Genomic DNA, 23,787 nt, shown 5'->3' with positions numbered 1-23,787 from the left:
TGCGGCGACGCCCTCGGCCGCTGCCATCTTGCGAAGTGGTCTTACGGTCTGCGCTTTGCGAGTCTGTCTTCACACTGTACTGGTCTTCGACATCGAGGCGGACTGGCAGCCCTGAGCGTCGCAATCATGCCTGCTGGACCCGTGCAGGCGGTGCCTCCACCGCCGCCGGTGGTCACGGAGCCCAAACAGGTACTGCGTTATCCGCTCTCCTTCGACCAACAGCTACCCGAGCCTAGGCCTAGTGTCCCGACTCCAGCGCGGGCGCTCCGCGCTCTGGCCGGAAGCTGCGAGTACTCTGGAGAGTAGGACTACAAATCCCAGGAGGCAGTGCGCCTCCCGCTCGGCGCTGACTTCTAGACCTTTTGGGACGGGTGGTTTTCAACAGTGGTCTGCGAGTCAGCAACGTGAGCATCGCCTAGCAGTTTTATTAGAAATAATGGAATTTCGGGCTTGGAAATGTGAGAGAGTACTTGGTTAGCATGCATGAAGCTTTGGGTTCGATTTCTCAGTGCCACCGAAACAGATAAAGCTAGTGGTAGAGTGCCAGGTCTTAGACAAAAGCAGCTCAGGGACAGGCCCTGAGTTCAAGCCCCAGGACTGGCCAAAACAAAAAGATTAGAATTTTCACTGTAGACCTTCTAAGTTAGGAACCATGGTGATTAATCCAAGTGTGAAAAGCATTGATCCCGCCAGTCAGCCTTTCAGTTGGACCCACTCAGCTACTGCACACTAATTTCTAATTTCTTAGCCTGAAGAATATGTTTGGGAATGGTAATTTCACCATGTCTAAACCAATCGGTAACTTCTTCTCTCATAGCTTAGTATGCTTTTTTTTTCCTAGGTATCACTAGGCCCATTTAGTAAAGGCAGAAAATAATCAGCCTCCACCCCCTTCACCTTGAGATGGTACTCCTTTGGGGGCAGTTACAGCCATATAAGGCAACAAGATCCCCTTAGATGACCTGCAGGTTTGGGCAGCTGCAGAGACCCCTTATCTGCTATTTGGGCAGCAGTCATAAATCCTAGACCACCATGATGAAGCCCCCGGCTCACATGTCCATACCTAGGTCCCCTCCTCCTAGCCCCTGTCGGCTAGACAAAGTGAGAAGGGGTCTTACTCATTCCTTTGCTGACAATAAGCATTTCCTTTGTTCTTTGTGCCTGGATGTCTGCATGGTTTTCTGGCAAAGTCTACCGGTTATCCTAAGACAGGATTCAATGTTAGCAGGATGAAACAGTTTCTATTGCTTAGATCAGGGTAAATGCTACAGAGCCAGCAATCCTTAAACGGTTCCTAGTCAGTGGTGCTTGCTTGTAATCCCAGCTGTTTGGTCTTCTGGCAGGAGGATCAGGAAGGGAGACTATCTTAACAAAATACAAACAGAAGAGTTGGTAGCATGGATCAAGTGGTAGAGCCTTGCCTGCCATTTAGGCCATCCTGGGTTCAATTCCCAGTACCTTAAAAAAAAAATGTTGGGCCTGGTGAGTTCATACCTGTAATCTTAGTTACTTAGTTACTTACTTAGTTACCTGGAGGATCATAGTTCCTTCCTTCTCCCTCCCCCCCCTCTGTTTTTCTTTCTTCTTTTCTTTTCCTTCCTCCTTCCCTTTCTCCCTTCCCTCTTTCCCTTTCTCCCTTCCCTCCCTCGTCCCTTTTTTTTTTTTTTTCTCCTGCCAGTCCTGGGGCTTGAGCCATAGCACCACTTCTGTCTTTTTCTGTGTATGTGGTACAGAGGACTCAAACCCAGGGCTTCGTGCATGCTAGGCAAGCACTCTACCACCAGGCCATGCTTCTGGCCCCCCTTCTTTTTTCTTTTTGCCAGCCCTGGGGCTTGAACTCGGCCTGGACACTGTCCCTGAGCTTTGCTAAGGGACACTTGAAGCATACTAACACTTCTGGCTTTTTTTATGTATGTGGTACTGAGGAATCAAAACCAAGGCTTCATGCATGCTAGGCAAGCACTCTGCTGTTAGGCCACATTCCCCAGCCCCTCCATTTAATAAACAAGCATCATTAAGAATTCCATGTCAGAGGGCTGGGAGCATGGCCTATGGTAGGGTGCTTGCCTAGCATGCACAAAGCACTGGGTTTGAGTCCTTGGTACTGGTAGTGGTGTTGTGGCTCAAGTGGCAGAGCGCTAGCCTTGAGGATGCCTAAGGACAGTGTCTAGGCCCTGTGTTCAAGTCCGAGAACTGGCCATGTCAGAGCCAGGAGCCGGTGGCTCACATCTGTAATCCTAGCTATTCAGGAGGCTGAGATCTGAGGATTGTGATTCAAAGCTGGCCCGGACACAAAATGTCCATGACTAGTCCTGGGCTTGAACTCAGGGCCTGAGCACTGTCCTTGGACTTTCTCAAGACCAGAGCTCTATGTCTTGAACCTCAGCACCACTTCAGCTTTTTTCTATGTATGTGGTATTGAGGAATCGAAGCCTGGTCTTTGTGCATGCTAGGCAAGCACTCTACCACTAGGCCAAACTCCTGGCCCAAAGTCGATGACACTCTTATCTCCAATTAACCACCAGAAACTGGCAGTGGCACAAATGGTAGAGCTCAGGGACAGTGTCCAGGCCCAGAGTTCAAGCCCCATGACTAACCAAAAAAAAAAAAAAAAAAGAATGAAAGAAAAGAAAAAGAAAAAGAATTCCATGTCATCCAGGAGCTACTGAGTGATGGCTATAATTTTTTTTTTTTTTGCCAGTCCTGGGGCTTGAACTCAGAGCCTGAGCACTGTCCTTAGACTTTTTCCTCAAGGCTAGTGCTCTGCCACTTGAACCACAGGCACCACTTCTGATTTTTCTATGTATGTGGTACCCAGGAATCAAACCTTGGTCTTTGTGCATGCTAGGCCAGCACTCTACCACTAGGTCAAACTCCCGGCCAATGATGCCTGTAATTTTAAGTACTCAAGCTTGTTTGAAGCCAACCAGGGCAGATATATCTATGAGACCTTTATCACCTGTTAACCAGCAGAATGCTTGCTAGAGGCATGGCTTAAATGATAGAGTGCCAGCTGTGAGCTGAAAACTGAGAGTATAAGGCCTAATACTGACACCAGAAAAAAAAAATTCCATACCAGTCACAATGCTGGTTCAGGGTCAAAAATAGGCCGTTTAGATTCTGCATTGTAATTTCTTAGAATGCCTTTAGTACTCCTGAATCTTATCATATCTGTACACATAACAGATTTCTGGTCTCAGTGTTAAGTAGTTGCATGTGTGGGTATATGCTTGAGGCATTGGCTGTGATACCTAGCACTTCAGTAAATAAGTAGATACCTGTTTCTGATGAGACAGTCTTGCAGTCTAGCTGGGGAAGAGGAGATAGAAAATTATTGTTTCTCAAGTTATTAGGAATGGGCTATACATGTGTCATTCATTTAAAAGAACTGCTTTTCTCAAGCAGAGGGTCATAACTGAGATCCAGAGCAAACCATTGGTTCTTATTAATATCCTGGAGTGGGATGGGTGGTATCTCGCCCTAAACTAGGGATTTCAAGACCTTTTTCTGTTTTCACAGCCAACTGAAGAAGAAGCATCTTCAAAGGAGGATTCTACCCCTTCCAAGCCAGTAGTGGGGATTATTTACCCTCCCCCAGAAGTCAGAAATATCGTTGACAAGACTGCCAGCTTTGTGGCCAGGTAATGTAGTTAATGCTGCCTGCATGGTGGGTGAGAATGGATCATACGATTGTACAAGGATACAAATCCAAAGAGTGGCTTGGGGTTGTTACAGAAATGTCCTTGGCTTCAGCCTATAAGTTCATTTAAAATTACAAAAAACACAGTAGTGAGAGGCTATGGACTAGTGTCTTTAACCTAGCACAGCTTTGGCCTAAGTGAGAGACACAGTCATCAGGAGACTTCCAAAATGAGCCCAAGGAAATTTCTAGAAAGCTGCTTTGTCACAGATAATATCTGTGTCTCTGAGCTTCTGGCCTGAGGCAGAGAAAGAAAGTGTGTGTGTGTGTCTGGAGGGGACGAGGGATTTGGTCATTCTTATTATGGAAGGACCTTTGTGAAATTGAGTGATGTTTTTCCACCTTGTCACCAAGTGGTCATGGGGTAGGTGAGGTAGAAGGGAACTGACTGGACTGTGTAGGGCTCAGTTAGAGCATGCACTTGCCAGCCGTCTTCCTAGATGTGGTAGAAGTTGGTCAGCATTCCTTCCAGCCTCCCCCTCCCCCACACTGTACTTACACTCATGAGTCCTTAGCTGGAATCTTCTGAGAGCCACTTGACTCCATAGGTCAATACTTTACTTGGTTTAGGCCATTTAGAGTAGCCTTTTAGCAGTTAGCCAGCTGTGTCCAGCATACAGTTTTGTTTAACAGCATTTTGTTAAAAACTCAGATTAATTGTCTCTATTTAAAAAACAAGATGATTTCATGTCAATTTAGGTATATAGCTTCTCTCCTCTTTCCTCTCTCCTCACTTTCTCCCTCCCCCTCCCTCCCCCTCCTCTCCTTCCTCTTCCCCTCCCCCCCAGCCTCTCTCCCCTCCCATCTCTCTCCTCCTGGGGCTTAATCCTAGCTACTTGAAGAGTGAGATCTGAGGATGGTTCAAAGCCATTCCAATTATCTCTAATTAACCATCAAAAAGCTTTTGGAATTGAAGCTGTGGTACCAACCTTGAATGAAAAAGTTATGGGGCAGTGGCTAGACTCCTAGTACTGGTACCAACAAAACAAAAAAAGCAACAAAAAAAACCCTACACACACATATATAGTCAAGGGTTAGCCCGCTTCTGTAATCCCAGTGTTTGGGAGGGTAAGCCAGAAGGCTGTAGAATCCAGCTATGTCTACATAATGACATTTTCAAAAAAACAAAGTAAATAACTGGGCATGTAGTTCAGTGGTACAGCACTTGCCCCCCCCCCATGTTTGAAGCCTTGGCTTTAGTCCCTTTGACTGCAAAAAACATTCACGCATCTATACATATTATAGTTGGATTGTGTGTGTGTGTGTGTGTGTGTATGTATGTATGTATGTGTGTGTATGTGTGCATGCCAGTTCTGAGGCTTGAATTCTGGGCCTTGATGCTGTCCTTGAGGTTTTATGCTCAAGGCTAATGCTTTACCACTTGAACCACAGCTTCACAGCTATTTTGGTGGTTAACTGGAGGTTACAGTCTCATGGACCTCCTTTCCTGGTCTGACTTCAAACCATGATCTTCAGATCTCAAACTTCTGAGTAGCTAGAATAACAGGCATGTGCCATCAGTGCCCCCAGTTGTATAGTTGAATCTTTTTAACCATGAGGTTCTTCTGTAGGTATTTCTAAAATATATACACTTACCTTTGTTTACATTGCTCTGGAAGAAAGCTAACATGTAGACTGTCTGCTTCTCTCTGACAAGTATATTATGGAACAGGTAGTAATGATCTCCAATCAAATGTGTCTGTCCAAAAGGAGCTTTTCATTTCTATATTGGGTCTTCCTTACATTATCCAAGCAAGAAGCTGAACTGGTCTAAGGGTGATAACTCAAGTGATAGGATGCCTCGAATTTCCCCTGTACTAGGGGTAACAACAACAACAAAAATAAAACCACAGGGCCAGGAATTTGGCCTAGTGGTAGAGTGCTTGCCTAGTATGCACGAAGTCCGGGGTTCAATCCCTCAGTACCACATATATAGAAAAAAGCTGGAAGTGGTGTTGTGGCTCAAGTGGTAGAGTTCTAGCCTTGAGAAAAGTCCAAGTACCGTGCTCAGGCCCTGAATTCAAGCCCCACAACTGGCAAATAAATAAATAAAACCACCAAGTTGGAATCTACCTTAAAAAGTCTCACCAGTGGGGCTAGGAGGATGGCCTAGTGGTAGAGTGTTTGCCTAGCATAGCATGCACGAAGACCCAGGTTTGATTCCTCAGTACTGCATACACAGAGAAAAGCCAGAAGTGGTGCTGTGGCTCAAGTGGTAGAGCGCTATCCTTGAGGAATGCCCAAGAACAGTGCTTAAGCCATGAATCCAAGCCCCAGGACTGGCAAAAAAAAAAAAAAATCCCACCAGTTGGGCTGAGTCAGAGTCACATCTAATTCTGCTAATTTATTCCTTGTGTTAGAGGATCTATTGCTAAAATTAACACTGAGCCAACTTAAAGTAGTCGAATAGTAGAGAATGAACATGGCTGCATTCTTAGCATTGTATAATTCAGATTGTTCCCATATTTGTTGGGCTTGTGGCATAAGAGGCAGAGGTGTAGAAAACAAGCAGAGCTCTCAGTCTGCCCTGGGCATTTGCTGGGCATGGGTGACCTAGTTTCCCAGGATTGAAGTGTGTATTGCTTGTGCATGGTTCACATTATAAAGGAAGGTAGAAACGCTTCTTTAAAGCCTGAGGTTCCAGCTGGACTGGTGCACAATCAAATCAAAACCTCATGCTGTTAGTTATACTACAAGGAGTAAGCAGAGCCTGCTGAGGGACTAGCAGCATTATTCAGACCACCAGCATTATTCAGATGGTTGTGGCAGCTAAGCTAGAACAAGGTTGCCACCCTCTTGTCTCCTGTCTTTAACTGGCAGAGCCAATGGTATAAAAGTCTGAGGAAAGGAGAGTGATGCTAGCTAGCCCTATAACCATACCATGTGTTTGAGGCACCTCTTTGAATGTAGGGCTGTTGCCAGAAGAGCAATGAAAGCTCTCCAGCAGTGTTCTCTCTGCTAATACCCCAGGCATCTTGAACATTTGTCGAACTGACTTTTCTCACCTCCATGGGCCACTGTTTGATTTCAACAGACTTAGACATCTTAAGTAATTGGGCTCAATGATGCTTGAAGGTACAGAGGGGAGACTAGTTTAACCACACTTTACACATGGGGAGAGTGAGGCAGGGAGTGAGTGCTATTGTTTAGAGTGGGCCAGAAGTCAACATGAAACTTTAAATGTATTTTGAATCTTAAGTTCATGTGCTTTATGCCTGACACAGCACAGGTGTCACATGTAAGTGTGGCATTTTGAGTTGGTGCCATTGGGAAGCTAGGCAGGGTTCCCTAAACATCCTGACCAGGACATGTCTTCATTATCATGGCATTTTGAAGATATGCAAATTAGAGCCTGAGACATAATCAAGAGACCTGTCCCTGGGTAGATCCCTCCACATACCCTGCCAGTCTTGCTGTAGCTCTGTCATCTGAATGTGCAGTACACAGCCCTGCATATCTAAGGATCTGAGTGAGTCCTTGTAGTGTTTCCTCTGTGGACCTCTCAGTAGTAAATAGGATGGTTTTAGGCAATGTTTTAAATCACATCCTCTAAGTTTTTACAGATTTACATTTAGTTAAGGTAACTAATTTCAAGTAAATTTTGAGCTGAACCTTCCCCCCCACACTCATGGGGCTTGAACTCAGGGCTTGGGCACTGTCCCTGAACTCTTTGTTCAAGGCTAGTGTTCTACCACTTTGAGCCACAGCACTACTTCCAGGTTTTGAGTGATTAGAGATAAGAGTCTATTGGGGACGTTTCTGCTGTGGGTGGTTTTGAACCACAATCCTCAGATCTCACCTTCTTGATATCTAAGATTTTAGGCATGAGCCACCAGCACCTGGCTTGAGCTAAACTGTTCTATTTCACTATCTTTACTTTGCTGTCTTTACTTTGGACTGCCTTTGGTTAGTAAGAGTATGCTAGTTTGTATTTCAGTCTTGTGCTAGGGTTTAAACTCAAGACTTTGTGCTTGCTCAGTTTGCTTGCTTGCTTGAGTGGCACACTGCCTCTTGAGTCATACCTCAGGTCCAACATTTCTTTTTTAAAATAATGCCTGCTTTTAAAATAATAAGCTGGGAGTTTTGGCTTTGTTTGTAGTATTGAGGATCCAATCCAGGGCTTGGTTGTGCTAAGTCACTGTTTTACGATTCTGCTACATTCCCTGGCCCTAATGCAAGTTTCTTTTATTTTCTTTTTTTTGGTTGGTCGTGGGGCTTGAACTCGGTCTGGGCACTGTCCCTAAGCTCTTCAGCTCAAGGCTACCACCCTACCCCTTGAGCCACAGTGCCACTTCCAGTTTTCTAGTTATTAATTGGAGCAAAAGAGTCTCATGGTCTTTAGTGTCTGGGCTGGCTTTGAACTATGATCCTCAGATCTCAGCCTCCTGGGTAGCTAGGATTACAGGCGTGAGCCATGGTGCCCGGCTCCTAATGCAAGTCTTATGAAAAGAAAGTATTTGGCTGGGCTCCAGTGGCTGATGCCTATAATCCTAGATAGTAAGGAGACTGAGATCTGAGGATCACAGTTCAAAGCCACCTTAGGCACTAAAGGGCACCAAAGACTGTAAGACTCTTACCTACAGTTAATCACTAGAAAAGGGGAAGTAGGGCTGTGGCTCAGGGGTTAGTGTGGTAGCATTGAGCTGAAGAGCTCAGGGACAGCACCCAGGCCCAGAGTTTAAGCTCCATGACCGACAAAAAAGAAAGAAAAGGAAAGAAAAGAATTAAGCCAAGCTGATTGTGAAGATGGCAGAAGTGGTCAAAGAACTCATGACTGACAAAATCAGGGAGGTCCTGGAGCAGTGAGTCTGAAACAGGCAATAAAATTTAGGGAAGGTGGAAAATAGTGTGTTTTGGTCTAAGATAGGGACTTGAACTTGGCCTGAGCCATGCCTGCATCTGAAAGTTCTATGAACTCTTCTGTTTTTCTCTCTAGAAATGGACCTGAATTTGAAGCTAGAATACGACAGAATGAGATCAACAACCCCAAGTTCAACTTCCTGAACCCCAATGACCCTTACCATGCCTACTATCGCCATAAGGTCAGCGAGTTCAAGGAGGGAAAGGCTCAGGAGCCCTCGGCCGCCATCCCCAAGGTCATGCAACAGCAGCAGCAAACAACCCAGCAGCAGCTGCCCCAGAAGGTTTGGAGCCTCACCCTTCTTCCGGGGCCAAAGAGAAAGCAAGGAAAAGGAGGGGGCACATAATTAACTTTGCCATCCACAAGCACCCAGAAAGAGAAGTGACCCTGTCCCCAGCTCACAGGTGGCAGATACTAAGGCTCATATGCAAGGTTCTGGTGATGGTTGGCACTTGCCAAGCATTGCTCATTAAGCTCTGTGCTTAGTGCTCAGCAAACCTGGTCTCATCAAGTCCACTTGGGGTCTGCGTGAGTAGGCTAATAGAATGACTACTTTCCAGATGGTAAATCTAAGCCTGTCCAAGGCCTTGGGGGTGATCCTGTGGTACTTGAAGGACCTCCTTCCTGACTGAGGTGGTGCGGCTTGTCTTGGCCTGAGTTCAGGAGTGCTGAGGCCAGCAGTAGGTACTGTCATAGACATGAATGAGCAATATGTAGCCAGGCCTGCTTTCTTTTTGCTTCAATCCCAAACTTTTTTGGGACAAGTAGCCCCTTGTTTTGCAGTAAAAAGTAAAAGTTGGCATTAGGTTAGACCTTGCCTTGCAGTCTACTGCTCATGGGACCTGAGACTGCCTCAGTTCCCTCATCTGTAGAGAGGGTTTACAGGACCTTCTGCTGCTTCATGGTTTGTGTAGAGGTCATGGAAGCAATTGCACAGTGGAATGGTGTGTGCTTGGGATCCTCCTGCATTTCTAGCCCCTTCAGGTGAGATTTGATAAGCTGAATTCCCACCAGGTGTCATGCTACCTCATTTAGGACCTTGATTTTGGCGCAGCAGAGAACATTTGGATGTGGGTCTCACTTGTAGCTACCCAAAGAGTTGAAGCCACAGTAAGCTCTTATGAATGAGGATTCTCATAACAAGGGCCAGTGGTCTGTTCACAACAAGTAGAACAGAGGTCTACAGCCATCCTGCTGGGGGGAGGGTACCCTTGCCTCATACTCTGTTTCTGTCCTAGGTCCAGGCACAGGTGATCCAAGAGACAATTGTGCCTAAAGAGCCTCCTCCTGAGTTTGAGTTCATCGCTGACCCTCCTTCCATCTCAGCCTTCGACCTTGATGTTGTGAAGCTGACGGCTCAATTTGTGGCCAGGAATGGGCGCCAGTTTCTGACCCAACTGATGCAGAAAGAACAGCGCAACTACCAGTTTGACTTTCTCCGCCCACAGCACAGTCTTTTCAACTACTTCACCAAGCTGGTGGAACAGTATACCAAGGTGTCTGGGCTGAGTAGGGGGCTGTGTGCTGGGCTCAGGGAAGGCAATATCTCTCCCTTCTCTGTCTGTGAAGACTTGCCTTCTTTCTGCCCATTTCCCTGGACAAAGATTAAGAATCCCAATTTACTGCAAAATCTTGATTTTTAGTCAATATTTCCTTAAATGCAACACAGACCTCTTGTTCCTAGAGAGAAATGAAAAATACATGCTGCTTCCTATGGAGCAGAAGAGCAAAAGTTCACTTGATCTTGATTTTGTGCGAATACAGACTGAACGCAGAACCTTACAATTTCACAATTTTTTTGACCTTTTAGAAAAGTTACTGGTTTATGGCAGACAAAATATTTTTTAAAAGGAGAGAAAAAGAAAAGTGCTGCTGTGTGACAGTACTGGCTGCTTTTAACCACATGCACATTTTTACTTGTCTACTACAGGACACAGGACCCTTAGGTCCTGTAAGAGCAGCAAGCTCTTAACAATTGGTCCTATTAACCCTCAAGGACCTGTGAGGTCATTGGTGTTCTGGCAGGAGGCTCAACTACATGAAGTCAGTGAGACGGGGATTACAACTTAGTGATAGAGCACTTGCTTAGTATACATAAGAGTCTTGAGTCATAGTCTCAGAACTTAAAAAAAAAAAAAAGGAAAGGCGAAGGAAGGAATGAAGGAAAGTGAAAAGAAAGGGATGTTGTCTGGGTGCCAGTGACATGTGCCTGTAATCTTAGCTGCTCAGGAAGCAGAAATCTGATGATTATGATTGGAAGCATCTTGGGCAGACACCACCTTGGACAGACAAAAAAAAAAATCCAAGAAACTTTTTTTGGGGGTCCTGGGGCTTGAACTCAGGGCTTGGGTAGTGTTCCTGAGCTCTTTCGCTGAAGGCTAGGACCCTACCACTTTGAGCCACAGCTCAACTTCTTTTTCTGGTAGGGCTTTTCTTCCCAGACTGGCTTTGAACTATGATTCTCAGATCTTAGCCTCCTGAGTAGCTAGGATTACAGGTTATCTCTACTATCAAATGGCTGGAAGTGAAAGTATAGCTCAAGTGATAGAGTGCCAATCTTGAGCAAAAGTGCTAATGGAGAGCTCGGAGGAACAAAGACAAAAGTCTCTCAGATAGTTAATAACTGTGCTGAGATTGATATCCACATTTGACTCAAAAACTTCCTTCACTCTGTAAATTTACTAAGTCAAATATTATTTAAGTAGGTGTTGAGAAACACAGTACCGCTATTAATGAGAATATAAACATGCAACATCTTCCTATTCAATCTCTAGTCATACATAAGACAGCCATACTAGACTCACTTTTGAAGAGAAAACAGGTAGAAGTCGGTCTGGTCAAAGTCACACAGGAGGTCATGGAGGTGGCACTGGAGATGTGGTGTTAATACTATAGACTCAAGGAACCTGCCATTCTATAGTGTCACAATCAAAAATCTTGGACATGGTAATACTGATATTTAAAATAAGCAGATTATTTATTGCAATGAATGCTGGTACATATTTTCCTTTCCTTTCCCTTCCTCACCTCCCCCGCCTTTGTTGTTGGTTGTAGGGCTTAAACTCTGGACCTGGCCACAGAAGAGCTCAAGGCTACCACTTTGAGCCACAGCACCACTTCCAGTTTTCTGGTGGTTCATTATAGATGACTCACAGACTTTCCTTCCTGGGCTGGCTTTGAACCCTGAGCCTCAGATCTCAGCCTCCTGAGTGGTAGGATTACAGATGTGAGCCACTGGTGCTCAGATATGCACATCTGGTTTTGATATCTAGAGACAAAAATGCACATGTTTAGAAAAAGACAAACTCCAGAAGCTGTAATATAGCTAGAATAGTAGTCACTGAGCGCTCAAGGCCAGAGGGTCATTATAAAGTATACAGTAATAGTTAGAAGTGAACATTGGGCTAATTATCCTTCAGGAGTTCCTCTGTGGTTGAAGATGGCCAAGGTCTCTCTGTCCTGTTATTTCCTTATGAATTTTAATATTGGCATCAACTATGTTCAAAGACAGACAACTAAGCAGATAGATTCTAGGGCTAGGAGGCCCAGGGAAAAGTGGAGTGACATTGAGCTGCTTTGCCAGTAGCAGTAGATACTGTCAGGTCAGTTGAGATGGCTAGCTGGTTAGAACAAAGACATTTCCTTCTTAGTAAGCAAACATTGTTAAATGTGCTAGAGATATAATATTGGAAAGAACCCAGAGAAAGCCCTATCTTCATAGAGCTTCTACTCTAGTGAGGAGGAAACAGTGTCAATGTCAGGTGTGTCAATTGGTGATAAATACTATGGAGAAGAAGCAAATTAGGAATTGGGGAGATGGATTATATGGGCTGCAGTCTGGAATAGGACAGTGGAGGGGAGGCCTGAGTAGCATTTTCAAAAACTTACAAGTCCAGTGTCACAAAAACAGCTGTCATATGCTGCTGGTATTTGGGGTAACCTGCCAATGCTTTATGTTTTTCTTGATTATTCTGGAAACAATCTTAAGTTGATAATATTACAGGTAAGTTGTAGTGTCACCACTTATAGAAGAAAACCACATTCTAATTGTTAAGTAACTTGCTCCAAATCCCAATTATAGCCAAGGGGGCTGAGATCTGAGGATCATAGTTCAAAGCCAGCCCAGGGACTAAAATCTGTGAGACTGTTATCTCCAGTTAACCACCAGAAAACTGGAAGTGGCACTGTAGCTCAAGGGGGTAGGACAGACAATGCTCAAGCCCCTATTTCCAAGTCCTGCAATTAACCAAAAAAGAAAGAAAAGGAAAGAAAGCTTGGCCTACTGGTAGAGTGCTTACTTGCCCAGCATGCACGAAGACCGGGGTTTGATTCCTTGGTACCACATACATAGAAAAAAGCCGGTGCTGAGTCTCAAGTGGTAGAGCTCTAGCCTTGAGAATGTCCAAGGACAGTGCTCAAGCCCTGAGCTCAAGCCCAGGTCTGGCAAAAAAAAAAAGAAAGAAAGAAAAGAAAAGGGCTCTGAGATATCAGGGCTTTCCTAGCTGTATGCCTGGTGACAGGTCCAGAGCAAGTTTGCCTCTTTGTCACATGATATGATATGATAGATACCCTGATGGTTACTTTAACTCTTCTTTTTTAGATCTTGATTCCACCCAAAGGCTTGTTTGGAAAGCTCAAGAAAGAGGCAGAAAATCCCCGAGAAGTTTTGGATCAGGTAACTGAGTAGGAGTCATTGCAACCAGCTTCTGATGGTGCAGGTTGTCTGTATAACCTAGGATATACTGGCCAGTGGGTTTTGGTTTGTTTGGAAACAGTCTCGGAGGCAATACAGGTTGGTCCTCCCTTATCTGAAATCCAAGTTGCTCTGAAATGTTTTGAGTGAGTTATAGTCAAAATTCAGATGCACTATAATTGTGTAAGATTACATTCAGGCTCTGTGTGTGGGTGTGGGTTATTTATATATATATATATATATGTAGATAGATATAGATATAATGTAGATATTATATATATTTATATTATATATAAACACGTTTGATCTAGTAGCATATCCAGTAAGAAATCTCAGCTTCTACCTTGCTATGTTCTGATCCAGAATTATGAGAAGAAAAGCTTTGTGACTTTGAAAGCCAAAGAAATATAGGTAACATGGAACACTACTCTCTGCTTTCCTCTCAACTTTAGTTGCTCTTTTTTCTACTCTAGCCAGGAAGCTTCCTGGTGTCTTTTGAAGCCCCCAGGTTTTCAGAATAGAGCAGTCATGTTGGTGCTGGCTGTAGCCACATAAAGGCTTCTGTTTCTTGGGCTCTGAGATTGCTTCTTCTCAGGCTAGGTTGTCTTGTAGGTTTGTTGCTGTGAACACAGAGCCCCTTACTAACTCCTGCAGAGCAGTGCAAGTTTCCCTTTTGGATAGAGGGCAGTGTTGTGGTCTAAAGGTTATACTGGCTATGGTGGTGGCCATGGAGGCAACAGCCAATTGGGAGTAGACTGATGCAACTGCGCTGTTTCCCATCCCGAAGGTATGTTACCGAGTTGAGTGGGCCAAGTTCCAGGAGCGTGAGAGGAAAAAGGAAGAGGAGGAGAAAGAGAAGGAGCGGGTGGCCTACGCTCAGATTGACTGGCATGATTTCGTAGTGGTGGAGACAGTGGATTTCCAGCCTAATGAACAAGGTGGGGCTGGGAGGTGAATGCCACCTGAGCCATTCCTGGGTATGTGTGGGGGACAGGGTGGGCTCCAATAGATCTTCACAGTCCTAGGGAGCAGAGGAATCTCTCAGTAGTCTTTACCAGTGTATTTCTTTCATTTCTACCACTTTGCCAAAATTAATATAATTTAACAACCACTTATCACCCAGTTGGGCTCTGCAGTTAGCACAATTAGACAACCCTTAGGGAGTTCATAAACAGGCACATTAGATGAGCCTTTAGTAGGCATGCCTTTGACTCTGACTCACCCCTTCCAGGGAACTTCCCACCCCCAACCACCCCTGAGGAGCTGGGGGCCAGAATCCTCATTCAGGAGCGCTATGAGAAGTTTGGGGAGAGTGAGGAGGTAGAGATGGAGGTTGAGTCTGATGAGGAAGATGAGAAACAGGAGAAGACTGAGGAACCGCCTTCGCAGCTGGATCAGGACACTCAAGTGCAGGACATGGATGAGGTAAGCTCCTAGGTGGCCTTGGGGGTCTGGCCTTTTCCCTAGAATCTGGTAGATCAGGCACTACTCAGTTACTGAGTCTGAAGCCAAGTTCCTTTAAAGGTGGTATTGGCTTGACTAGTCCAGTGTGGCTATTCAGCTGCCCAGGCAACGCAGATCTCTTTGTAGCTCCAGCAACAAAGATTCATTCAGAGGCAAGGATCTGAAAACTGCTGGCCCTGTTGTGGCCCGCCTTCCCTTTAGCACAGAGACCCTGCCCCCCCCCCCCAGCCCTCAGGAAACCCTCCATCACCCTAATGCTTTGAGGCCCAGTGGATCAGCAGTTTCCAGATCTTCAAAATGTAGCCCGTGCTTCCTTTGCAATATCTCTACAGCCCTTCCAGCCTGACCCTCCACCTAGGCACAGTCTCCAGAGCCAGGCTGCTTTCTCCGCCTTGGAAAGAATTCGTGCACAGCCTGAGAAGAAAGGGCCCCTGTGTCTGTGGGAATTGACTTTTTCCCTCCCTCTCAGCATTGCTTTGGGAACAGCTCCCATTGAGTGCTGGCTCGCCCTTTGTGCCCCTCCCAGCATATGCAATACTCTTGGCCCCTTGGGACTGCCTGGTGCCAGCTGCTGGAAATGCCTGTGAGGAGGGTTGGCACCATGACTCCCAGTGCTCCCATTCATGCTGTGAGGAAGCAGCTTGGCCTATCGCCGGCTGGCCTCGGCTGCCCTGGGAGGCTTAGCATGTGGATACTGGCTGGCAGAGGCCAAGGCTCTTTGCCACCCTGAAAGCTGCCAGGGCTCCTCTCCTTTCTAATTCCTACCACCACTCTACTTCGCAGGGCTCAGATGATGAAGAAGAAGGGCAAAAGGTACCTCCACCCCCAGAGACTCCAATGCCTCCACCTTTGCCCCCAACTCCAGACCAAGTCATTGTACGGAAGGACTACGATCCAAAAGGTAGGCCTTGGTCCTGTTTGCTCTCTGCATTCCTCAGATGAGGTCATTTCTCAGAGAGTTGAAGGTATTTGTAAGGGCCTTTATAAACCATTCTAGGGTCATAGTGGCCATGATAAAATCATCTCCAGCCTTGGTGCCAGGTCCAAAGATGACACTGAAGGGACATGTCTTCCATGAATGATTCATAAGGGATATTTCCTCAGCTTCATCTGCCACCCTGTGTTCTCACTTGTATACCTCTGTTTCCTTTTAGCTTCCAAGCCTCTTCCTCCAGCTCCTGCACCAGACGAGTATCTTGTGTCCCCTATCACTGGGGAGAAGATCCCTGCCAGCAAGATGCAAGAACACATGCGCATCGGGCTTCTTGACCCCCGTTGGCTAGAGCAGCGGGATCGCTCCATCCGTGAGAAGCAGAGTGATGATGAGGTTTATGCACCAGGTGAGTGAAAGGTCGTAGAGAGCCCATAGCAGTGTCCAAATATTAAGCTTGTTTTATGTAAATCCAGAAGGCAACAATGAAAGCTATTTTGGGGCCAAGGGAGGAGTACTAGAGTTTGAACTCAGGGCTTTGTATTTGTTGGGCAAGCAGTCTACTACTTGACCCACATCATCAGCTTTCAGTTACAGCATTTGAAGATAAATGTGGCTTATGATGTTGCAAAAAAGTCTCATTTTCCAGGACTCTCTGGGGGAAACCTCTAGCAGGGGTGAGGAACCTTTTTCTGCCAAGGGCCATTTGGACATCTGTAGCGTCATTTGTGACTGTACTGTATAATACAAGCAGACTGATCAGACATCCATTGAGAAACACAGGGGCCAGGAGTTTGAAAGTGCTTGCCTAGCATGCACAAAGACCCAGATTCGATTCCTTGGTACCACATACATAGAAACACATCTGTCCTATTATGTACCAAATGATTTTTTTGAGCCCTTTATGGCCCATGAGCCAGATATTTCAACCGTTACTGAAAAAAGGGGGGCCCTGATGGGGATGATGTTCCCTCTGCCAAGATGGAGGCAGACTCCATCTTGGAGGGACACTTACTCTGTGCCTTTTGGACAGATGGCTGGAATACTCTGACTCTTGTCTTGAGGAAAGCAGGATAGAGCAGGTGCTCCCTCGTCAGGGGCCTAAGTTTTCTGTCCTGGCCCTGCTTATCCCACTCAGTTATCCCTTGTCCTCCCAGTGGCCTCTCTGGCTAACTCTTCTTTTACTGCTTAGAGTGGTGGACAAGCACTGGGCCTGTAGGCTCACTGCTGAATGGATAGGCTTCTTGCACGTAGAGGACAGCGTACAGTGTTGGTCTTGTGCGATGGATCTACCCTCCACTTTGCACTCTCCAAATATGTCTGCCTGTGGCAGGGCCCCAGGTTTAGCTCCCTTCTCTCCTGTTCTGTGACTGCATATAGGCCTGGATATTGAGAGCAGCTTAAAGCAGTTGGCTGAGCGGCGTACTGACATTTTTGGTGTGGAAGAAACGGCCATTGGTAAAAAGATTGGTGAGGAGGAGATTCAGAAGCCAGAGGAAAAGGTACAGTTTGAATGAATTCTTGTTCCTTCCCTGATACTGTCTCCTACACTTAGGCTCAGCTTCAGTAGTCGTGACAGGTCATGGCTTTGCTTTTCCTTGCAGGTGACCTGGGATGGTCACTCAGGCAGCATGGCCCGGACCCAGCAGGCTGCCCAGGCCAACATCACCCTGCAGGAGCAGATTGAGGCCATCCACAAAGCTAAGGGCTTGGTGCCAGAAGATGACACCAAAGAGAAGATTGGCCCCAGCAAGCCAAATGAAATCCCACAGCAGCCACCACCTCCATCTTCAGCCACCAACATCCCCAGCTCAGCACCACCTATCACCTCCGTGCCCCGGCCACCTGCGGTGAGCCAGCAACCACCCTGTGACTCATTCTTTTTAGGGCTCAGTTCTTGGGGTTGTATACTATTGTGTTAAAACGGCAATTGCTTTAGAATGGGGCTGAATCAAGTTGATCTTTTACCTAGAGTAGAGTTAAGCATGGAGGGAAACAAAGTGGAAAATGTGGGAGGCAGGTCTGAGGCAGAAAAGGGCTTTACAGGTCTTTGAGGACTGTTGACCTCTCTCCAGGAGATTAAGTTGAGGTTGGCCTTTTTAAAGGCTCCATTTGCCATGAGCAGCTGGTTGAGTTCGACCCATCAAGTCCCAAGTAGAGAGAATGTCACTCTGGGCCTCTCAGCCACAAGTTGTTATTATTCCTGATTGTGACTACAATCTCTCTGCACCAGGGGGATGAGCCCAGGCACCCTCAGGGGCCAGTTGCCATCTGTGTGTGCCCTTAGAACCAAGCTTTGGCTTCCTGTGACCTGTGGGTTTCCCAACAGATGCCGCCTCCTGTCCGTACTACAGTTGTATCTGCAGTACCTGTCATGCCTCGGCCACCAATGGCATCTGTGGTCCGACTGCCCCCAGGCTCAGTGATCGCCCCCATGCCACCCATCATCCATGCGCCCAGGATCAACGTGGTGCCCATGCCTCCCTCAGCACCTCCTATCATGGCCCCCCGCCCACCTCCCATGATTGTACCAACAGGTTAGTGTCTGAGGTGAAACAGGCTTAGCCACAGGCTAAGACACTGGTACAACAGAGTGACTGACATTATTGGCAGCTGAGTTTCCAGCCTGGAAGGAGGCCCTGGCTTTGTATGTGAAAGAGCCCCAAGCTAGAGCTGGGAGCTCTAGCTCCTAGGGGACATAAGAAGTAGAAGTGGTGTATGTTGTAGCTGCTGCCTGCACTCTGGTCAGGCCTGAGACAGTCTTGAGGCCTGACAGATGTTTGTCAGCTGGCACAAAGATCTATCAGTCCTGCTCTTCCTCTGGTCCCCTGCTGCCCAATCTGGGCAGCTTCCCAGGGCTCCCTGCCAAAGAATCTGCTGGCTGCCAGACTCAATGGGGAGTGACATCTCACACCTCCAAGGAGCAAAGTCTTTGCCATCTCCCTCTCTCTGTCTTACCAGTCCTTCTGAGTCCTGATCCCTTCAGGTTCACACCCTGCTGCTTGTCTTTGTAGCCTTTGTTCCTGCCCCACCTGTGGCTCCTGTCCCAGCTCCAGCCCCCATGCCCCCTGTCCATCCCCCACCTCCCATGGAAGATGAGCCTGCCTCCAAGAAGCTGAAGACAGAGGATAGCCTCATGCCGGAAGAGGAGTTCCTACGCAGGAACAAGGTCTGTGACCTGGGGTGCTGACCGTGCGCTGCAGTGTGTGGATGGAGTGTTCCTTACCTTGCTTTGCCCCCATGATTTGAACTTCTGGGGGCTTATGGACATGAGATCAGGAGTTGGAGGGGTAGAGATGGTCTTTGTCCCCTGCTGTGGATTGGCTGCATAGGCAACATGATCTGGAAGTGACAGAAGCCCTAGATACCTTGAGAAAATCCTGGGCCTGCCCTTCCATTCTAGCTCCCACAGCTCCAGCCCCAGGAGGAATTCCTGCTGGGTGATAGAATAAGGGGAGGTAGGAGCTGTGTCATCAGTGGTCTCTAGGGAAGCCATTAGGCTCCCACCCTCCTGTGCATTTAACAGAATGTTTTCTTTCCCAAACTAGTGCTTAGTTCTCAGCCACTTCCTCTGGTGTCAGATGGATGAGCATTTGCCATGCTCAACCTACTGTGCTCAACCTGGCTCACACATAGGTGGTGGTAGTGATGCTTAGAGCCTCAGCCAGTGTGGAAGCCTGTTGAGATCTCTGACCCCACAGGCCACGTTTCCCTCCTGGTGCTTCTTGGCCACCCACCTGCTCCCTACAAGTCAAGGCATGGGGTGACATAAGAGAAATGAAATTTTGTTTTCTGTCACAAGTGGTGTCAGTAGTGAGTCAGACCAAGTCCAGGAACCCAAGCAGGTTGAACTCTGTCTGGATGGGCCCTGGGAGAGCAGAGCAGAGTTCCTGGTTGGCTCAGGGCTCCCCAGCCATAACCACCACCTCTTGTTTTATAGGGTCCTGTGTCCATCAAAGTGCAAGTGCCCAACATGCAGGATAAGACGGAATGGAAGCTGAATGGACAAGTGCTGGTCTTCACTCTCCCACTTACAGACCAGGTATGGGCTGTGGTTGCTAACTGGTATCGGACAGGAAGCCTTAGCAGTGGGACTGCTTCCTCCAGCAGGCCTTAGCAAAGGAGTGAATGACTTCTCCTTGGTCCCTTAGGTCTCTGTCATCAAGGTGAAGATTCACGAAGCCACGGGCATGCCTGCAGGAAAACAGAAGCTGCAATACGAAGTGAGTTAGGGATTCCCTAGTCCTGCCCTTTGTGTTCTAATCTTCTGCAGTCTCAGAAGCTACATCCCCTGTGGGAACACTCCATGGGGTACGGTCCTGAGTGCAGCCACTTGAGTCCATCCTAGAAGTGAGGATACTGCCTGGGGTGCTGGGCCGACGACCTGGTAGAGTGAGGCTCTGCCAATAGTCTTGTGTGTAGTCCAGAAAACTTTAATCTCTGTCTGTGACCTGGGTTGGAGACCTAGGGCAAGACTTGGGAGTCTCTGGAGGTTCCTGAGTCATTATGGCACTGGCCCAGCCCTTGTGACGTCTGGCAGCCTGGCTCTGTGTAGATAGAGAAGGAGTCCAGCCCAGCCAGTCTGCCGCCTTCTCCTTTGGACTCGAGCACGTCTGCACTCAGCCTTTTTTCCTCATCTGTGAATGAGATGGTTGGCTGAGATGATAAGTCTCATGATTGGTGCACCGACCCATGGGATTAGTCCAGGCCAGCATCATGAGGAGTTGAGTTTGAGCTAAATGTAGACAAAGGCAGAGCTTTAGTTGGAGGGAGAGAAGGGCAGGCATTCTAGGAAGAACCTGTCCCTGGCCTTCCCTTAAGCCACTGTTTTTCTTTTTTTTTTTCTTTTTGCCAGTCCTGGGGCTTGAACTCAGGGCCTGGTCACTGTCCTTGGACACTTTTTGCTCCAGGCTGGCGCTCTGCGTCTTGAGCAAAAAGTGTCTGGCTTTATCTGTGTATGTGGTACCGAGGAATTTGACCCTGAGGCTTCCTGCATGCTAGGGGAGCACTCTACCACTAGGCTATGCCCCCGGCCCAGGCTGCTGTTTTTCTAAGTCCAGAATGGAAGTGGCCAAGGGTTGTAAGGCTGCAACATTGTGCTCAAGGCCAGGTGCCCTGCACTAAGCACCCTCTCTGTGTTCCAGGGCATCTTCATCAAGGATTCCAACTCACTGGCTTACTACAACATGGCCAACGGAGCCATCATCCACCTGGCCCTCAAGGAGAGAGGCGGCAGGAAGAAGTAGAGTACCACTGTTGGTCCCTGCTCTCTTTCCTGTCCCTGCCCCCTGCCCCAGACCCAGGAACCACCTTGGACCTCAGGCTCTGCCTACACATTTTTCCCCCTTCTGTCCATTTCTTTGGGCACCTCATTAGGAACTGAGCCCAAGTGTGTCCTTAGGGAGAGTTTCTAGCACCCAGGGGCACTTGGCTGATAAAATGTGATTGCTGTTAACATTCATCATTTTGTGTCACCATGGTTTGAATAAAGCTCTTGTTTGTGAAAGCCCTGTAAAGCGACCTGTCCTTTGGCCACCTGTGCCCTGTCTAGACACTGAACAGTGCGGGGTTTGCATCTATATTCGTACTGCTATCACACCTTATTGATAAGTCTCTTAAAGGACCCTTTATATTTGTAATGTTGTCTTAATGCACTGGAATCCTCCAGAGCCTAGCCCTATATGTAAGTGACTAACACGGCATCTTCCACAGGCCACATCCCACACAAGGCTGAAGATATGGTCTCTGGGGCAGGTGCAGCAGATGCAGGCCTGGAACCACCATCCCCTGTTGGTTTCATGGTGCTGGATAAGTAGGATACAGTGAGCCTGCCTGGGGTGGGAGGTGGGACATTTACCAGCATTTGAATTCAGGGCTTCGTATTTATTTGGCTTGCTTACTCACTTGTCTAACATCTGCAGACCAGCTTCCCCCACCCCCACCCCCCATTATCCTCCCTGTCTCCTATCCTGGCCCTCTTCTTCTCTTTCTTTCCCCCCCCCTCCTATTTTCTTCCCCTCCCCTTCTCTTCTCCTTTCTTCATTTTTTTTTTTTTTTTTTTTTGCCAGTCCTGGGGCTTGAACTCTGGGCCCTGTCCTTGGGCTTTCTCAAGGCTAGCGCTCTTCCATTTGAGCCACAGCACCACTTCCAGCTTTGTCTATGCATGTGGTAACAAAGGAATTGAACCCAGGGCTTTGTGCATGCTAGGTGAGTACTCTATTTTAAGCCAAACTGCTGGCCCCTCAGACCAGCTTTTAACTAGTTATGTTAGAGAGGAGACTCTGACTTTTCTGCTCTGGATAGCTTTGAGCCACAATCATCAGGCTCAGCCCCCTGAAATAGGGTTATATGTGTAAGGTCCCAGATTAGATGAGGGTTCTTGAAAATGTAGTTAGTAGAGCCAGGTGCCAGTGGCTCACACCTGTAATCCTAGCTACTCAGGAGGCTGAGATCCTGAGGATCATGCTTTGTAGCCAGCCCTGGCTACCAAAAGTTTGGGAGTAGAGCTGTGGCTTAAGTGATAGAGCTCTAGCCTTGAGCTCAAAAGCTCAAGTCCTGGATTCAAGTCCCAAGAAGGGCACCAAAAATCATTGAAGCAGACTTCATTTTGAAGGTTGTACATGTTTGAAGCCCCCAGAGTTTATAGTGCTTTTTATTTTTAGTCCTGTTTAACTGCCATCAGATCCTGGCCAGGACTTGGGGCAAGGAGAGGAGAGACCATTGCCAAGGACATAGAACCAGTATTCCAGTCTTGCCTTCCTCAGCCAAGCTGGAAACCTCCAGCCTATTAGGACTTTTGCCTCCATCCTAGCTGCTGGAAGTTGGCTTCTTGAAGAGGGCTTCATGGCTTGGGTGCCTAAAGCAGGCCGTACCAGAAAGCCCCTACCTCATCTCATTCCAGGAGGGAAGGTCAGGAGGCCTGGGGGAGTCACACACCCACACTCTCCTTTCTGAGAATGGGGTCAGGGCACACGCCTCTGCAGATTGGCAGACCCCACAGTGTCTCGGTGATTGAGGCTGTGAAGGGAAGCCAGGAATGCTGCTGGCTGGAATGCCAGTGAATGGGCCCTTTGAGCCACCCTCTGGAGTGGACAGTTTCCCGGAGTTCCTGAATGACCATCTGTCTCAGCTGGCTCAGCCTCAGGAGGCCCATTGACCATGAAGCCTTGTTTGGATGGGGCCATGGACTCACTGCCTGGCACTGCTCTTCCTGATAAAGTCTATAGCCTAAAGGTAGCATCTACTTGCTTCCAGAGCTTTTCTAATGCACTCTTTTGAGGATTATCCATCTGTCTTTGTTTTTTATATAAACAAGTTGCAGTATTCAAGGTCATGGAGGTTATAAGGACTTTGGAAAGCCAAGTGCCACTCATCCATTCTTGGTGGATTAACCTGTGAAGAAAGAAATGTTCCTGCTGAGAGTCACTGAGAAGGCAGAACTACACTCAAGGATGCTGTCATTTGCTGGGTACTAGTGGCTCATGTCTAATCCTAGCTACTCAGGAGGCTAAGGTCTGATGATCATGGTTCAAAGCCAGCCTGGGCAGGAAAGACCATGAGACTTATCTCCCAATTAATCTCCGGAAAACAGGAAATAGCATTGTGGCTTAAAGTGGTAGAATGCTACCCTTGAGTGAAAGAACTCAAGGATAATGCCCAGGCCCTGACTTGGGGCCTCATGACTGACCAAAAGAAAGAGAGAAAGGACTGTAGTTTTAAAGACCTGCATGCAGAGGGCTCCAAGAGTCCTAGATATTAAAGAAGTGCACTTTCATTTCTACCTGTAGCTTGAAATGAGAATTCTTATTCAAAGTAGGCTATGATCAATCCTATTTCACTCTAAAATGAATGATATATAGCCAGGACTTTGGTGACTCCCACCTGTTTTCCTGCATACTCAGGAGGCTGAGATCTGAAGATCCTGGTTCAGAGTTAACCCTGGTATAATCATTTAAAAAAAAAAAAAGCCAGAAGTGGAATTGTGGCTCAAGTGGTAGAGCATAGCCTTAAACACAAAAGCCCAGGCCTTCAGTTCAAGCTCCAGGACCAGTACCAAAACGAAAAAAAGGTGATATATTAGAGATGTATACAATGGTTATTTGTATGATTGTAGGGACATATACTTGAATGGAAATATA

At 47.2% G+C, this 23,787-nt stretch overlaps 1 protein-coding gene across 1 annotated transcript; it reads left to right on the top strand.

The window, feature by feature from the left end:
* The first annotated feature begins 6 nt into the window (after positions 1-6).
* Positions 7-21,155, top strand: Sf3a1 (splicing factor 3a subunit 1). Its single transcript, XM_090320455.1, has 16 exons — positions 7-189; positions 3,520-3,641; positions 8,637-8,844; positions 9,800-10,057; positions 13,162-13,236; positions 14,042-14,192; positions 14,486-14,679; positions 15,502-15,619; positions 15,873-16,058; positions 17,030-17,151; positions 17,254-17,499; positions 17,979-18,186; positions 18,664-18,818; positions 19,590-19,691; positions 19,801-19,872; positions 20,794-21,155. Exons 1-16 carry the CDS (start codon positions 127-129, stop codon positions 20,893-20,895), a joined length of 2,382 nt encoding a protein of 793 aa, XP_090176581.1. The 5' UTR covers positions 7-126; the 3' UTR covers positions 20,896-21,155.
* Positions 21,156-23,787: the final 2,632 nt, after the last annotated feature.

Source organism: Megascapheus bottae, chromosome 28, assembly GCF_031878675.1.
Source record: "Megascapheus bottae isolate mThoBot1 chromosome 28, mThoBot2.hap1, whole genome shotgun sequence".
Taxonomy (NCBI): Eukaryota; Metazoa; Chordata; class Mammalia; order Rodentia; family Geomyidae; genus Megascapheus; species Megascapheus bottae.
Note: the sequence above shows the minus strand (reverse complement) of the source record. Positions and strands in the feature narration are given on the sequence as shown.

What these genes read in the sequence shown, in the direction of transcription:
- Sf3a1 (XM_090320455.1), top strand. Translation starts at nt 127, where the DNA reads ATGCCTGCTGGACCCGTGCAGGCGGTGCCTCCACCGCCGCCGGTGGTC. An exon ending in GAAGGACTACGATCCAAAAG is followed by an intron (nt 15,620 to 15,872) that starts GTAGGCCTTGGT and finishes GTTTCCTTTTAG; the next exon opens with CTTCCAAGCCTCTTCCTCCA. An exon ending in TGATGAGGTTTATGCACCAG is followed by an intron (nt 16,059 to 17,029) that starts GTGAGTGAAAGG and finishes GACTGCATATAG; the next exon opens with GCCTGGATATTGAGAGCAGC.